Below are 18,536 nucleotides of genomic sequence, written 5' to 3' on the forward strand. Positions count from 1 at the left end.
GAGTAAGTTTTAAAAAATAAGTGACCAGCTTTATTCTTTGGGACTTGGCCAGTAGTGTTGCTATTGAGCCTCCCTTATGGGCATTGAAACCAATCCATTTTGTGCCCTTGACATTCTCAGTGCTTCTTCCAAATGGTATTCAACATGGAGGAGCACTGCTTAATCAGCAGAGGAAGGACAGTTGTAATCAGCAAATAGATTCCTTGCCCATGTTTAGCTTGATACCATGAGACTTGATGGAGTCCAGAGTTAATGTTGGAAACTCCCAGGACCACTGTGCCAAAAGCTCTGGTGAGACTATCCTGCTGGTAACATTCATTGGCTGAACAATATGATTCACTGCTTACGATTATGTCAAGCGGTGGCTTGACTAATCTGTGGGACAAATCTCCCAATTTTGGCGCATCCCTCGATGTGAGTTAGGAGAACTTTGCAAGGTTTATTAATCTAGGTGTGCTTTTAGAACATAGAACATAGAAAAACTACGGCACAAACAGGCCTTTTGGCCCACAAGTTACAGCAAACATCTCTACCTACTAGGCTTACCTATAACCCTCAATCCTACTAAGTCCCATGTACTCATCCAGAAGTTTCTTAAAAGACCCTATTGAATCTGCCTCCACCACCATCACCGGCAGCCAATTCCACGCACCCACCATACTGGGAGTCAGTTCTGGTTTTTTTTTGTTTGACATTTTCATGGCATTTTCTTGTGAGTGACTTGCTAGGCTATTTCAAAGGGCAGTTAAGAATCAAACATATTGCTGTGAGTTTGGAATTCACATGTAAGCAGACTGGATAAAAGACATTTGTGAAGCAGATGGATTTTACAATAATCGGCAGTTTTATAGTAACCATTACTCATGCTAACTTTTTATTCCAGATTTATTTAATTTAAGTTACCAAGATCTCATGTTAACACATGTCTCCAGATCATTAGATTACCTTCAATGTTACCATACTCTAAAAATATGGCAATATATGGCAATAATCCCTTAATGAATCTTGTGGTTTTGTACTAAGTTATAGGTATTAGGAAATCAAAGTTAGTTCTAAGGGAGTTATATTTGTAAGGGTAAACATTGGCAATATGGTATGGTTTTAGGTGGGTTTAATTTGATATTTCTGTGTCTGCAAGGATCTATAGTTAGATTCATGCTGAATAAAATTAATTTGGATGTGTGGGAGTTGGTTTCAATTCCATCTAGGATTCTATTATGGTAGAGCCAGCTACAACATGAAGAAGTGCTCAGCAACTATAGGCCCTGGTAAGAAAACAAAAACTTTCTTTAATTTTAGTTGGAAGCCAGAGTGACAGACTACTGGAGAGAGAGAAAAAAACTCTCTCAGCTTTGTTAGAAGAAAAGCCATACAATGGAATATTTTTTAAGAAAGCCAGTATTAGGAATCTAGAGGACAGCTACTTAAGGAAACTAGAAGAATGAAGAGGAGTTTCCAGATGGTCTGAAATTAAAAGAACAAAGAAGAAATGGCGCAGAACAGGATACTCTTCATTTCAAATCACAGAACTCAGAAGGAATTGGTTGGTGAGAATGCTAGAGAAAAGTTTCTAAAGTAATCCTAAAGGTTCAAATATCTCTATACCACCTGGGAAACAAATCTTAAAATAATTGGGATGAAAATATTGGATATCAGAATTTGTGTAACAGTGGGAGACAGTCAAGGCAAAGAAATCCCAAAGGGGTTAGTACAAAATCCTGGAATGGATTTTTTATTAAAAATGGAGTGGAAGTTTTATTCAAAGTTTGTTATTTGTAAAATCTGGATTGGATTCCAAAATACAAAGTGAAAGTATTTTTATGAGAGGAGATTTTAAAGCGTATTTTGGGAGTGGAGTTTAGAAATTTTCATATGACAATCATCATGGGCAGCACAGTGGTTAGCACTGCTGCCTTACAACACCAGAGACCCAGGTTCAATTCTGGCCTCGATGTGGAGTTTGCATGTTCTCCACATGTCTGCATGGGTTTCCCCCAGGTGCTCCGGTTTCCTCTCACAGTCCAAAGATGTATGAATTAGGTTGAATGGCCATGCTAAATTGCCCCTTAGTGTCAGGAGGAACTAGCTAGGGTAAATACATGAGGTTATGGCGATAGGGTCTGTGTGTGATTGTGGTCAGTGCAGACTTGATGGGCAAATGGCCTCCTTCTGCACTCTAGGATTCTATGGTTCTGTGGTTCTATCTGGGTGGATTCTAAGACAAAATCTTCAAACACTAAGTTTGTGTGGTGATGAGACCAATGTGGTTTCAAATGTATTTTGTCATCCATGTTAATTATAAAACTTGTGTATAATTTGTTAAGGGGAGAGTAAAGGAATATTTTATTATAATCCATTTTTCCCATGTTTAATTTTTTTTGTTCTTAAAGCTGATTAATGGTCCTGCGACTCTTTCCTTCAGGTTTGATTAAAAATAAATGAACGTGACAGTCTTTTGAATTTGGCTTACATTCTGAGATCCTCCTGTCCAGTTATAGTATCAATGGAATTCATCACATAGGGCCCTGGAAAGTCAGAGGTTCAATGCTAAGTTTATGCTGAATAGTGCAGTTTTGTGTCTAGGGCAGTGATTGAAAATAGAATTAGCCTCATTGTCTGTGGGCTGCTGTTGGAGAATTCCCACTAATAATTGTTGTTTAGTGATCTTTGAAACCACTGAAAAACTATACCTTTTGACATTGGGTGAGGAGAAGATTGGATTCAGCTGCAATGTTCTCTGCATAACATCACTGCCCAGAGGATCTTTTCAAATGAAACAATTTATCTGATACCAACTGGGAAGAACAGTTAGTATGGTTAGCCTTCCAAAACAGATGTTATTTTGTAACACATAGTTTGCAGAAAACAATAGTGAGAGAAACAATATATGTATTAGATAAAAAGATTTCACAGAATCCCAATGTAACTTCACTTAATCTGGAACATACAAACATTCAAATTTTTTTTAATTCAAAACTCCTCCAACGTTAGAAATATAATCCATCCAAACCTTGCAATAACTCACACATGATTTCACCAACATTACCCATTTACTTTCTGTACATATCTATCTTTTGTTACAGCTGGAATTGTATCTCATAAATGTAATGAGAAATCACTGTGCAATGCAATAAACATGAGCCCAGATTTTCACTCCCAAGGTGGGTGGCATATGTGAGGAAATTGTCCTTCTCTCCCAGACATAGATTGGAGCAGCTATAGGGGCTGCCAAGTACTGAGGCAGACTGGTTAAAAGAACCACAGCCTTGATTCTTTGGGACTCCATCCCAGGTGGTTTATTAAATTTTAGGCCCTCTAGTCCTGGTGCTTCACAAGCCATTACTTCTCATGTAAACTGAGTAGTAACTCATGCCAACCTATGCCCTTCCACTGTCCATGCCAACTCACCTAGTATCCACCAATATCCATCATGCTCTGACAAAGGGTCATTCTGACTCGAAATGTTGGTTCTATCCTCTCTCCACAGATGCTGTCAGACCTGCTGAGATTTTCCAACATTTTCTCTTTTTGATTCAGTATTTTGTTTTTATCCACCATGGGCAGACCCAGGAACAATTTTGATACGAAATAAAACTAAAGGCCTGAATAGCTATTAGAGCTTAAACTACATAAAAAATCATGTTCAGTCATGAAAACTCATCCAACACGTTTAGATCTCCTCAAGTGCTTAATTCCTTCAAAAAGCAAGCAAACTTCGATTCATAACACTACATCAAATGACCTCTTTGAGCTGTCAATCAAACTATGAACTCACAGCCCCCCTCCCCCCGCCCCCCCCCACCCCATCCCAACCATGCTGAGATACTTATAGCTTCTGGAATGCAACCCAAAATTCAAAATGACATAATCCTAGCCCTTAAGGTATAATGTCAACAAGCAGCTATTGTAATTACTAGAACCAAAATCTCAGCTTCTCAATGACAAGGCAGTCTTGTTTTCATTTTTGAAGGGTTGGGGACTGAGATAACACCACACCATGATCATTTCACAGACCTTACCCTCCTTTTAAGAGATTTATGTCTGTTCCAAAACTTTGTGATTCCCATGCAGTTGGTTAAGCCACCTGCTGCAATAAAAATAGAATCTTTGTCCTACAGGTGTGCATCACATCACCGACCCATGAAAATGGAATATATCTGAAATGGGAATGGGACTTTCAAGTCTGGGACCTGTCCACCATTTCTATGGAGTCAGCATGCCTTTGTGAAAATCTAGCCACAATGTGAAAACAGATAAGTTTAGCATCAGAAATATTTAGTTAAGAAGATTTTCAGCATTTAATAACCATGGGTAAGATATTCTCAGCAATAAATACTGGCCTTGCCAGTGATGCCCGCATCCCATGAGTGAATAGAAAATAAATACTTTTTGGAGTTCACTGTTTTCTTAGATGCTTCAGGTGCAATTTCAAAGCACCATGCTATGCCTCTCTAGTTTACATGAAAATTGAGTTGAATCTGTTTAACAACAACTTGCATTTATATAGCACCTTTAATGTAATAAAATGTCCTGGAGATCTTATAAAACAAAATATGACACTGCTCCACATAAAGCAATATTAAGACAGATGACCAAAAGTTTTGTCAAAAAGAGAGGTTTTGAGAAGCATCTCAAAGGGGGAAAACAATGTAGAAAAGTGAACACAAAAAGAGAAAAATGCTGGAAAATCTCAGCAGTTCTGACAGCATCTGTGGATAGAAAATAGAACCAACATTTCAAGTCTAAATGACCCTTCCTCACAGCTCTGATGGAGGGTCATCTTGACCTGAAACATAAGCTCTATTCTCTCTCCACAGATGCTGTCAGACCTGCTGAGATTTTCCAACATTTTTCTGGTTCTGTTTCGGATTCCAACTTCCACTGTATCTTGTGTTTATCTCAGAAAACTAGAGAGTTTTGTGAACAAATTCACCTTGGCAGTTGAAAGCATGGTTGCCATGCGTGGGACAATTGAAATTGGGAATGCTCAAGAGGCTGGAATAATAGCAGTGCAGATACCTCAGAGGATTGTAGGGCTGCAGGAGATTACAGAGATGGGGAGCCCGTGGAAGGATTTGTAGACAAATATGTGAATTTCAAATAAAAGCAAAATACTGCAGAAGCCAGAGATCTGAAATAAGAAGAGAAAATTCTGTAGAAATCCAGCAGGTCAGGTAGCATCTATGGAGAGAGAAGTAGAGTTAACTTTTTATGTCCTAATGGCTCTTCTTCAGTTCCAAATAATTTCTGAAATTTGACATTCTCGCATTTATCCTGATAAATGCAAACTGGAAAGTTGGGCCAACACTTTTTTTTCTATTACACTGTCCAAAGACGTGCAGGTTAGGTGGATTGGCCATGTTAAATTGCCCCATAATGTCAGGGGGACTGGCTAGGTTAAATGCATGGGGTTGTGGGAGTGGAGCCTGAGTGGGATTGTAGTCGGTGCAGATTTGATGTGCCAAATGGCCTCCTTCTGCACTGTAGGATTCTATTATTCTAAAGACGATGGCTTCAGTCTTCCCTATATTTTATTCAAGATCAGAATTATGTTTGACGACAAACACCTGGTCAGCTTACTTACAATGAAGGATTTTGATACAACTCCACCAGTACATTGAGTTACAACTGGGAAGGTGGCTTCGCCTTTTGAACTACAGAACTGGTAAGTCGTGTGCTCTGTGCCAAGCCAGTCACCTACAGGAAAGAAGCCAACCACAAATCAGGTAGTGACATTATTTTAAGAACGTTATTTCAAATTGTGATCAGTCTTGCACCATATTATTTGTACGGTCCTACCACAATTCACTAATACTGCATATTTTACTTACTTCAGGCAGTGTCCTTGCAAGTGCGAAGGAACGCACATAAAAAATGTCTTCATCGTAAATACTCGCTGCCTCCACAAACATTGTTATCACATGGTGCAATTTTCCAAATAGTATCGCTTTGGTTTGAGTTACCCACTGCAATTCTTGTTGTGTACGGCCAGTCTACTTGAGCTTTGAGGAAAGGGGTGGAGCGGAGGCGGTGACTAGTATCAGGAAGTTCATTATAATAGAGAGAGCATCGTACAGAAGGCTCATTCGCTGCGCCGTGAACAGAGAGGGATTAGGCGAAAAGCTGAGGTCCCGTTTTGTAATCAACGCTGGGAGAAAGAACACATTAAAAAAAACATTCTGCAACCAGAATTGCTTTCCTGACAGAATGGGTGGATCTGTTTCCAGTTTGGATGAGAACAGAATCAATTATATCAGAGGTGGGGACGATTTAATTGGAGCGATGAAACTTTTTGCGTTGTCGAGTGACACGATTTGATGAACTGTGCGGTGGAGGCTAACTTTTGGTGAGATAGCAGGACAGGCTTGAGTGGCAAGTGAAGCGACAGTGTTGTGAAGCGTCGGTTCAAGAAAACGCAGAGAAAGAAAGTAGCTGTTTGCGAAAATAGAATTGGTGAAGAGGTTTTATGCTTGTCTGACGCTTCACAGGAGACGTGCCTCCTTCAATCATTCTCCGTTTCGTCTGATGGTCCAGAGAACTGTGAAATAAATTTGGTAAAGTTTAGTGTAATTGTCAACGTGTGTGGGGAGAGAGCGACCCAACTCTCAACTCCCGTGGAAAGTATGATTCATGCCGAGAGTTCCATTGTCCGCATGGTGTCTACAGAATAACTTTAAAAACGCAGATTTTTTGTAGTTCAAGGACTATTTGCTTCATACATAAAAGCACTGCCTCACTTTATTCATATATACAGAAGGATTAATTATTAACGTATTGCAGTATTTTACTTTTATTTTAATTATTAACGTGCTACAAGAAAGTCCTGGATGCTAAACTTTTCAAGTGCCTTTGGCGGCCAATTTCTGGTAATTATTACTAATGTGTATCAATGGTAGCTGGACCGTAATGTGGTGCTTTGGCTGTTGCGAGTGCTCTGTGTTTGGGATTGTGTTGCTGCGGGGCACAGTTCAACTGGGTTTAGCAGTGAGGGATTAGTAGTGATTTAGGATTTGGGGTTATGTGTATTGGGGGGGTGTGGGTTATAGCGCCTTTCTAAACTGTCCTCTCGGTTAGTACAACTGTCAGCATACAGGAGCAACTCATGGTTGAGTTGGTATTGGGAGTATTACTGTCAGGCGCACCGGCGGAGCTGTGTGACATCGAAAAAAACCCAAGAAATTCTGGAAATAATCATCGGCCTGGCAGCATCTGTGAAGAGAGACAACAGGTTTATGACCTTTCAACATAACTAAATTTGACCATGGGCATTACATAGCAGTGATTGTGGGTACTGCCAGAGCCGCTGTGTTTCCAGCATTCTCTGCTGTTATTTCAGATTGTAAGAAGTCTCACAACACCAGGGTAGAGTCCAACAGGTTTATTTGGTAGCAAAATCCACTAGCTTTCGGAGCGCTGCCCCTTGGTCAGGTGAATGGGAGTTCTGTTCGCAAACAGGGCATATGAAGACACAAACTCAATTTATAAAATAAATCATTATTTTTTGTAAATTGAGTTTGTGTCTTTATATGCCCTGTTTGTGAATAGAACTCCTACACATCTGACGAAGGGGCAGTGCTCCGAAAGTTAGTGGCGTTTGCTCCCAAATAAACCTGTTGGACTTTAACCTGGTGTTGTGAGACTTCTTACTGTGTTTACCCCAGTCCAACGCCGGCATCTCCGCATCGTTATTTCAGATTGCCACTGTCTGCTTAGATCTCAGGAGTACATTGGCAGGAGTTAAGTACATGGAGATTTCTGTCAGCATTTTTTTGTTAAAGTCTGCTTTTCCAGTAAGGTGGAGGCAAAGTCACGTGCCTGAAGTATGAAACTTTTCGCCGATGTTTTCGTGTCCGTTAACTGTTTTAGTGATAAGGTTGGCAATACAGCGATATTGGCTGATCTTAATGATAATCATTCCAGTTCTGGCCGCTACATTTTATGATCTTGGTGAACTTAGCGCTGGAAACACCAAGGATACTCTTAGAACGGTGGAGACGTGGCGTTTGGCGCTCCAAAACATTCGTGCTGATTCCTGTTCTTAATCCACAATAGTCCCTTTGCATTCAAGCTGTACGCTAGCATGCTTCCCAAACATCTGCTAACAAAAGGAAGAAATAAGCAATGCTAATGTATTTGGAACATGGCGGTGGGAAATGCCTTTATGGTTACAGCATGGGAAGTATGAAAAGCGCAAAGTCTCTGTGGGCGGATTGCGCCCCACTGACTCGCTGACACTAAGGTGGACTTGGCGCAGAGAGCTCACCAAGTTGTCTCTGCAGTTGTAATACCAGCTATTACATTTAATCAGTCATGTGGATTTCCATTTGGTCTTTCGCCCTGGATCATTTCGTCTCCTCCTCGCTGCAGCTGCAGCTTCCCTTAGGTCCAGGAGTCGACATTCACAACTTGGCATGTTCCTTGGCGATTCTAGTTTGCTGTAGTTTTCTGATTGGAAGGTATCTTTAACATGTTAAATTAAATGGGAATAAATACTTGGACTTTTAGCACTGCACACAAGGGAACCTAAAATGTATAAGCTACAGTAACTAGCTGGATAATCATTAAAAACAGAGAATTTCAAGGACTAAATACGCCTCGATAAAATGCATTTGTATTTATTACCTATACTTTTCGATATAATACACATGATTGTGTCAAAGGACAGACCCGAAGGGCCGAAGGTCCCTTTCCCCAGTTTCACGCATTTTCATGCCCTTTCTGTAATGTCCTCCTTACTGCCTTCAGCACTCATAACACAGCATTTACTGTTGAGCCAAAACCATTTAAGAAATAAGCATTTTATGCTGCTTAAACACTGTACTGCTGGATTTAAAAATGCTCTTTTTTATTTAGCTGGGTGAGTTTACTGCCTGACAATATTGTTTATGGTTCACCTGCACAGTGGTTAGTACTGCTGCCTCACAGCGCCAAGGACCTGGGTTCAGTTCAGGCCTGAGTGACTGCATGGAGTTTGCACGTTCTCCCTGTGTCCTCTGGGTACTGCAGTTTCTTTCCTCAGTCCAAAGATGTGAGGGGGTTAGATGCATTGGCCATGCTAAATTGCCCCTTAGTGTTAGGGGGATTAGCAGGGTAAATAGGTGGGGTTACAGGGATGGGTGGGATTGTTGTCAGTGCAGACTCAATGGGCCAAATGGCCTTCTTCTGTGCTGTAGGGATTTGACATCTGCTCTGTTCAAGTACACAGAAGAATCCTGGGTTTACCTCGCTCTAACACATGATGCAACTTTACTAGTTCCCCTCCTTAGAGCTTCCCCTTGGTACAGGGGAAAGGGCCTGCAGCTTCAGACATGTGTCCATGAGCTGAAGGAGGCATCAACTCTTTACAGGCTTCTGAGGAATTTTTTTTAGTTATCTATTTTAAAATCATTGACATCCATGTCCAATTTTCCTGCAGAACACTCCTTTCTCCCCAGAAAGAAATTTTGGGCCCTTCTGCACCCCCCCCCCCCCCCCCCACAACAGCTTCCACTACTGAACCCAAATTCAGGTTAACCTCACTAACCCCCCCCCCCCCCCCCCCCCAGTATTTCCCGATGGAAACATCACTCTGTGCCCATCATCATTGAGCATTGTGTCCAGGCCAGGAAACTCAGGGAGCTTGACAGAGAAGAACAGCCCATCAGGTATTACCCTCCCCAGTCTGAGTAAAAGCCACAGCAACCCCACAGAGATCTCTCCAAATAACTATGTATCCAATGGCTGCACCTCTCTAATGACATCACTGGGAATCTCTGCCAACTTCATTGCGTTTATTCTCTCCTCTGCTCTGTCCATGGCAATTAGATCACCATACTCCAGGTCCATACAGGATATCTGTTTAACATTAACCAGGGAGCTTTCAGGCCATGAATCCAGCAGGTGACAGATGCCCTATTTCATAGAGAAGCACAATTATTTTACTTCACATACCACCCAGGCAGCAGAAGGCTAGAGTCAGAGATCTAGAGAGTTTGATCCTCTAGGGTTCCACAACAGCTTACACATGCTGCTGAAGGCACCAACCAAGCAGCTGCTGACATATAGGAATTGAAAGGGCAATGCTGGAAAAGCTCAGCATGCCTGGCAGCGTCTGTGGAGAGAGAGAAAAACGGAACTCTGAAGAAGACTCATACGGACTCAAAAAATACTGGGGGGGATTTTCCGACCTCACTGTGCCTGGCGCAGATCGTGGCAGTCCTGGAAAACAGCGTGTGGGTCTAAAAATAGTTCCGCGCCCTGCGCCAGCAGTTTGCAATCATTACAAACCCTTTTTCTACTGGTGTTCAAACAGATCATACCCAGAAATGGCATGAGGCTCTTTAGCATAGATAAAGTAACATTTAAATATGCATAGCCTGTTCAACGTTGGATTCTCCCAGTTCCCAGGATCTTCCAGCCTACAGGCACGGCTCGAAAACAATGAGAATCACTACTGGTCCCCACTAGCAGAGACCTGGTGCGATGGCCATGTCGGAGCACTCGGAGTAATAGAAGACCCTGGATGGTTGAGGGCATGGCCAGGCAATGCCATTGGGCACCTTGCAGTGAACTGGCAGTATAGCAGGGACAGTGCTAATGGGGTGGAGCCTGAATGGGGGCAATGACGGGAAGGCCTAAGAGGGTTATGTAGGGGGCTTTATGTGAGGGAGGGGTCATCCAGTGCTGGAGCATGAAGTGGGGCTGTGTCGGGGCCTGGATGGGGGGCGGGGGCATGCCGAGAGTCATGATGGGGGTGGGGGGGAGCATGTCGGGGGACCCGGGGAGGACCGCAATGCCCTGATGCCAGTGCCTTGTGTTGGGGAGAGGGTAGGGGTATATGCCATTGATGAGGAGGGGATGTCCGTGGGGGGAGGGAGTTGGTCTCCCTTGAGATTATGGCACCCTTGTGAAATGGTGCACAGTGCTGTACAGCTGGGATCAATGGTGTGTTTAGGCCCTGCCCTTCTAAGTACCACCAACTCACCACTCTCCAAATAAGTGGCTGAGTATGGGATGATTGCGATGTGGACTGCCCCTGACAGTGCGGACTGCTCTTGTATTCTCGCCATTATGACATTAGCTCCTTTTTGGAAAATTCTGCCCATTAACTCTATTCTTTTTTCACAGATGATGTCAGACCTGCTGAGCTTTTCCAGCATTTTTTGTTTTTATTTCAGATTTCCAGCATCTGCAGCATTTTGCTTTTTATGAATGGAAAAAGGTTTCATTCCTGGGGTACCTAGCCCTTCTAGGATGTAAATTAGGCTCTGTGTGACTTACTGCTGCAAAGGATCATCAAAGAGCCAATTCTGCAGGATGTCTTCAACAACTGATTAACTGCAATGGTAGTATAATAGCTTCCCCTCTTCTGCACTCCCTAGCTGAAAAAAGCAAAGCAGAACTCATTGGCAGAGCAGCACCAACTGGAGTCCCTCAGCTACTGGATTTATTTATTTCCTGACTTAGTGTAATGTCCATAAACAGCAAAACAACAAGACAAGCACCTTGCGTGTTTCAATACAAATATTTCTTTTATTGCAATGTAACAAGTCTCACAACACCAGATTAAAGTCTAACCAGTTTATTTGGCAGCACTAGCTTTCAGAGTCTCCGGCTCCTTCATCAGGTGAGTGAGGAGCTGTGTTCTCAAACAGGTCATATACAGACACAAACTCAATTTACGAGATAATGGTTGGAATGCGAGTCTTTACAGGTAATCAAGTCTTAAAGTACAGACAATGTGAGTGGAGAGAGGGCCAAGCACAGATTAAAGAGGCGTGTATTGTCTCCAGCCAGGACAGTTAGTGAGATTTTTTATTGCAAGCCATAGGAGGGAAAAGTTGTGCCTGAAGATAAATGTACCAATGAAGGAATATGTGGCAATTGTACTATAAGAGGTGAAGGGTGAGACGTAGATGTGCATATGTTAGAGTGGTGGAAGGTTTTGGGCTTGTGCAAGCAGTTGGTGCTGGGAAATTATAAATCCCTTGTCTAAAGTGTAATGCAAAGGTTTACTATTGTGAGTGTTACTTTAAGAGAGTCAGTTCATTCAGAGGTGAAGGTGGGAGGCCAGTTGTGGAGGATGATAGTATAGCAGAAATGTTACATAAACATTTTACGGTATTTGCAAATTATGGAAGTGAGAATATAGTGTAGTGGGAGAGAACAACTGGTAGAGTTATTTGTAGAAAAGGAAATGGTGCTAAAATAATGAGAAGAAATCACGATAACCCATATCCTAATGGCATGCACTGTAGATCATCAGAGGAAGCGATAATAGAAGCTGGAGCATAATTTCAATTTTCTTAAATGTGCAAACAATGTTTTGGACTCAAGAGCAGCCAACATAACATCTTTGTTCAAAAAGGGAAAGATAATCTAGATGACTACATATCAGTTCGTCTGTGGCAATGGTGGGCAAATCTTGAAGGTTAATTTTAACACTGCTTGCCCTGTGGAAATAGGGCAGGTAGACATTTGAACTCACCTAGCAACAGCACCCTTCATTAATTCCAGAGGCTATCATTTTAACAAGTTCTTCTAAGCAGAAAAGGACACCTATTGAAAACTGGCAGATCAGCCTCCAATGATGTCAATGGGGATGGTGCTCCTTTAACCATGGGCTTGTGAAGGTGAAGTGGAAGTGGTTTGATTCAATCTAATGGGAAGCAGAGTAACATCTGAAAAGGCTAAAAGGGTAAGCCTTTGTTTTCACTCCCCTTCTCAAGCCAGAATCTACAGCTTACCGAGAGCATTTAGGTTTCCTCTGACCTGGGCTTCCTCGTTTGCTTTCCCAGATCCATCTACTTGGGTCCTGGAGACCCTTCATTCAGTCTCTGATGGAAGAGTACAAATGTCGGAGCAGAAATTAGGCCATCTGACCCATTGAGTTTGTTCTGCCAATCAATGAGATCATGACTGATCTGATATAATCCTCAACTCCACTTTCCCGCCTTAACCTCATAGCCCTTGATTCCCTTACTGATTAAAAAATCTATCTATTTTGATCTTGAATATACTAAATGACTCACCTCTCCAGCCCTCTGCAGTCAAGATTTTCACAGATTTCCATCTGTCACCCAACTTTGGTCAGCCAGCTTTCTGTCAGCACTGACCAGGAAACTGACTGGGAGCTACAAGCCAAGGCAGGAATTAAAATGTCTTGGGCCTTGTGCAGCTGAGATCAGATTGGGTTGCCTCAGCTATGGGTCACCTGATTCATGCCCAGAATTAAATTTGAGGTTTCAGAATCTGTAATTTAAAAAAAATCAAATGTTTAGAAATGCATGGGTTAATTGAGAACAGTCTCAGTATATATGTTGACAGCAAGTCATGCTTGACCAATTTAATGGTTCTTTTTGAAGAGGTGACTATTTGGATATAATGGGAATCCAGATGTGGAATATGTCAAGTTTCAAATATTTCAATTAGCATCAGGTTTATTAAAAATAGTCCAGCATTGACCTAAGTGCCATTGGATTGAAAAATGATCCATGTATCGGACATAAAGTTAAGAAAACTGGATATGATAGGATTTGAGACAGCTTGGAAGTGGTTCTTCCCAGAAATCAGTGCTAGGTACATTATATCTTGGAGGTATAAATGATTTGGATGTCAGCATATGGAGTTTAACCTTGAATTTTGCTATTGTGCAGCCACGATACTGTCCCAATATCATTCCACAAGTGCAACAAGATGAATGACTTGAGTTTTGATCTGTTTTTGTGCTGGTGGTTGGGGGAGGAATATTGCCGTGACACCATGAGAAGCCCTTGCCCTTGGGATTTAAGCATGGAAGAATTATTTAATATCTCATCAAATTATTGGCACATCTGACAATGCAAAATTTACTAATAATTGAAGAATGTTTTACTCCATTTTGGAAAATAATTAATTGTGGCCAAAATTCATGTCTATATTTGAGGAACAGCATTTGAGATTGAGGGATTCTTTGAGGGGGCCCTTCTAATAGTTTTTCTTGCAGTTTGTGATGGCCAGGAAAGAAGGAATTCACACAGTAGTTTTTTTCTGGATGATTGAGCTAATATGGGCCAAATTATCTTCCTTATCAATACTTAACTTGCAATCATGCTGACTACACTATGGACAATTTCAATTATTTTTTCTAAGTGCTAGACCAGACAAGGAAACCAGTGTGCAATTCATCGGCTGCACAGCCGACTTTCACATAGAAACATACACAAAAAAAAACAGAAGCACGAGTAGGCCTTTCTGCCGTTCATTGTGATCATGACTGATCATCAAAATCAGTATGATGATCCCTCCTTCCCCACCCCCATATCCCTTTAGCCTCCAGAGCTATATCTAATTCCTTCTTGAAATCATACAGTGAACACAATTTTCGCCAAAAACAAACTGCCCAATGGGCAGGAAAATGGGGGATTTTCCCTCCTGTTTTATGGGCATACTTAGTGGGATGGCTTTCCAGCACTCTGTGCATCACAGGGTCAGGCAGGGGATTCACGTCATTAAGGGGGGTGGGTGGGCAGGGCCTAATACCTCCTCAGAGGCCAGCATCAGTGGTGTGTGCACACTAGCCCACTCAGTACAATCTGTCAGTAGGGAGATCAGCGCGTGTGCACTGCCAGCACCCCCCCTCTTCCATCACCATCTTCCTGATCGCTGGCCTACTGATGTTTTCTGCAATTGTTTCCCCATCCCCCACAATGCTGGCTTCCTTGATCACCAACCCCCCCCCCCCCCAACCCCACCTGGCCATTCCACTCACTGGCCTCTGCGACCCTGCACCCCTCTGGGCCAGCCTCGCTCACTAGCATCCCATGGCCAACCCCATTCACCCTCTGCCCTCCCAACCCCACTAATCTCTAATGTAGAGTGGGTCACCCCCGCCAACCACATGCCAGCCCTGCCCAGTAGGCCATGCCCCTGCCCCTTTACACTGTCCAATACCGGGTGGGCTCTGCCAGGGTGCTAGGCTGGCACTGCTCCAGCACCCCCCATGCTCCTAACCTCCTTGGGGGGGGGGCTCAATGGCCTCTGTCCCCACTAGCAGGGTGATCACACCTGGTCCTCATTGATGGGAACCAGCTTTAACCTCCACTAGTGGAACCTCTCCTGGAAGGATGTAGGGGGAATGGAATTTACATATTGTAACCAGCCTCACACTGATTTCCGATGCAAAGCTAACTATGTTGTAAAAAAAAGGGCCTGGGAAAATCACAATTGGTTGGACGCTGGTTGCAACTCCTGCAACAGACCCCCTGCTGACATTGCCCAACCCACTGCACTGCTGCTCACGCTCAACGGTTTGTCTTCAACTACTTTCTGTGGTAGTGAAACACTGCTGAGTGATTGAGAATGAAGAGAAGATGATTGTGTAATGAGGTGGGCAGGTAATGATGTCCTCCTGTCTTTTTTCTCTTTCTCTAGCCCAGGAATACTCATGCCCATTATAGTATGTACTGCCATCTTAACCAACAATGTCTAACAGCAAGCACAGTTCATGCATCAAAGTTGGAACTTTCTTCATTTGTATTCCTCAGTTCCACATTGTTCGGTTAGTAAAAGCACTATCCAGTGAGGGGAGCTCACTATAACAACTATTGAGGTTTATTTGTTTAATCTAATATCATGTTATATACAAATTTCCAATGAAATATATTTAAGTCAAATATGCTCACTTATCATAAAATGCCAAGATTCGGCGCAATTTACATTTCGTGTGCACCCAGAATATTATGAAAGTTAAAGTAGTGCAGTGTGCATGGTCTGCCCCATGATGTAAGCATATAATTTAAGTGTAGAATATGATATAGAAGCCAGGCGTTGCAAGCAGGATGACAGATGTGGTTAGTTGCAAAATAGCTTGTTTCTATTCCCCAAAAAGTAAGGCTTGGCAGTGTGATGTAGAGTATCACTGAGTTAGACTGAAACCTACTAACTCCAAAATAGATACAGATGTCAGAGACATCCAACAGAGCTCTTACATTTAGTGCAAATGTCAGTGTGTACTCTTCACTTCACCTCCATGTACGGAGAATAACAGTTACAACTCCCACTATGGTGCAGTGCAGCAGTCACAGAGCATTGTCATGGTGAATCATAAAAGGGAATGACACTGTGTATATCGCTGGTGTTTCCGGCTGTGTAAGAGGCAGCATGAGCTTAGTCGCCTAACAATTACACAAAATTAATCCTAATAAACTGGTGCGAAAAATATATATTTTATATTTATAATTCAGACTCAAAATTCAAAACAGCCTTTCTGGCAGCTATTCCATAATGAAAACTTTCCAGTAGTTCACACTGTGGCAGTGGTGGTGTAAATCCTGAAAAGGAGGCCAGAAACCTTCCCAAAAAAAGCTCCTGCCAAAAACACATTAGAGCTTTATCATAATAAAATGTAAATGTATGGAAATGAAGGTACATGTTATTTTGGTAACCTTTCACGCCCATGTAAATGAGAGTCCAGTGTTGCTAGGCTCTACTGTTATAGCACTGAAGATTTAAAATACATTGATTGGCATTGTCTTTGGTTTGCAGTTTTGAGCCTAAATCATAAACATAGTGTAAGATTAATTTTGAACCACTTTGTTAGGATTAATTCTTTGTACTTGTTAAGTGAGTAAGATGAAGCCTGTGTTAATTCTGCTTCTAAGACAGCTGGAAGCACTAACTATATACATGGTCTGCATGTGCATTTGGACTGAAAACTCTATGTTTGAGTCTACAGTTTGAGCAGAAGATACCCACTCTAATTTCACGCCAGTGTGAAACTAGTTTTTCTTGGCATTCTGCCATATTCTCCCACCACAACTGCAATCAAACCTGCTGGCAGGGGCTTGGGCGAATCCTGCCCACTGGACGTGTGACATTGGTGTGGAGTACAATTTTTGATTCTCCAGTGGTAGAAAACTTGCAAATTCGGCTGCTAAAGTGGCAAATGAATTCTGGTATCTGTTAACGTGAAGTGATGTTTGGGAGGGAAAACAGAAGCATTGGCCGGAACTTTCCAGCTGTTCATGCCAGCAGGATCTCCTGGTTCCTCTGAAGGCACAGTTCCATTGTGGTTTTCCCAGCAGCATGGGGTGGAGTCAATGGGAAATCCCAAGAGGCACGCTGCAGGGAGGCTGGAGAATCCCATCTGTGATCTACATCTTAGATTGTAAGAAATAGAATGTCGTAAAAGGGCAAAGGTATCTAACAATAGGGATGCAGCATTAATTTAAAGCACTTTGAAGATCAGCAAAGCAGATAGAAATGCTAACAAAGCAAGAGATTTATTTCTAGGGGTATAGAATTCCAAAGCAGTGAAGTTACGTTAAACCTGTATAGGACCTAGATCAAACCACACTAGAAAGTATCATGCACAGTCCTAGCATCCATATTATAGAAAGAACATAGCAAGAATAGAGGAAATGCAAAAGAATTTGCAAGGATGTTACCAGAATTGAGAGATTACAAATATCAGGAGCAATCAGACAGGTTGTTCCTGTTTTCTTGAGAACAGAGAAGATACCTGATAGAAGCCTTTAAAGTTGTGTATGGTCTGGACAGGGTAGAAGTGGAGGTGTTTCCATTTCTCAGAGGATCCAAAGCTACTAGTCATAATTACAAGATCGTTACTCATAAATCCAAAGGGGAATTAAGGGGAAATTCTTAGTGATTAGAATATTGTTATGAAACTGTTAGGGTCTATTAACATTTAAAGAGAAATATAAACTTCTCCACCAGAATTTTCCAGCGGTTCATGCCAGAGCAATTCTCTGGTCCTGCTGCAGTGAACGGGGATTTGGCTGAGCTCCCAATTCTTCATCCTTGCTTACAGGAGTGGTGGGGAGTGAATGGCTGGAAAATTCTCTTCATGTTAACCAACAAAATTTCACATGTTTAAACAAAAGCAAACTTATTGTGTATACAAGACAAACAAACAAGTATGGTTAACTTGACAGTAGGATTTAAAGCTACATATGGTACACACTCAGCTTTACTTTTTACTTCCCCAAGAAGTCTCCTATACCTTAAAATATTTTAATTACTTACCTCTGACGGGGCTACCCATAAGTGTCTCAGAGAATAAGTAATTAATCACCTGGTCTCCCTTTAATTCTCCTCAATTCTAGCTATTCTCTGAGGTAAGACTCTTTGATGCCTCAGTCTCTTGTTCAAGTTGCCACCTCATTACATTCTAGCTAATTCTGCTGATTAGCTTTCTTTCTCATAAGGCTCTATGAGGATCCCTGTAGATTTCTTCCACTAGCTGAGAGCTGGAGTATATCTTCCAGCCACCTTTCCCTCATGAAATCCAAACTGAGATTAAGCCCACACCCACATTTCACGTGGAATAATTGATTTCGTACTTTCTCGTCTTAACTGTCAGCTAAATACCCATCAGCTCTGGCTATTTTCTCTCAGCAAGCCACAGACTGCCAGACTTAAAATGCAATTAAACTGCCGTTGGAGCAAACACTCAGATAAAATTAAACTAAAGAAGCTCCTATCTTCCATGATGATATGGCATGTTTTGGGATGTCCTCAAACAGACATTTGGGTTAATTATTCCCAATTTAAAAATT

At 42.0% G+C, this 18,536-nt stretch overlaps 1 protein-coding gene across 2 annotated transcripts in view; it reads left to right on the plus strand.

Moving 5' to 3' along the window:
* The first annotated feature begins 6,097 nt into the window (after positions 1-6,097).
* The window catches only part of LOC145347836 (protein Niban 1-like), a 111,995-nt gene continuing 99,556 nt past the window's right edge, over positions 6,098-18,536 (plus strand). For both annotated transcript variants that reach the window (XM_080195739.1, XM_080195740.1), the window contains exon 1: positions 6,098-6,259. In XM_080195739.1, coding sequence (XP_080051865.1) covers positions 6,208-6,259 — 52 coding nt within the window. In that variant the 5' untranslated portion in view covers positions 6,098-6,207. The remainder of the gene's footprint in view (positions 6,260-18,536) is intronic.

The sequence above is a fragment of the Carcharhinus amblyrhynchos genome, chromosome 9 (assembly GCF_965287045.1).
Source record: "Carcharhinus amblyrhynchos chromosome 9, sCarAmb.v2.hapA, whole genome shotgun sequence".
Taxonomy (NCBI): domain Eukaryota; kingdom Metazoa; phylum Chordata; class Chondrichthyes; order Carcharhiniformes; family Carcharhinidae; genus Carcharhinus; species Carcharhinus amblyrhynchos.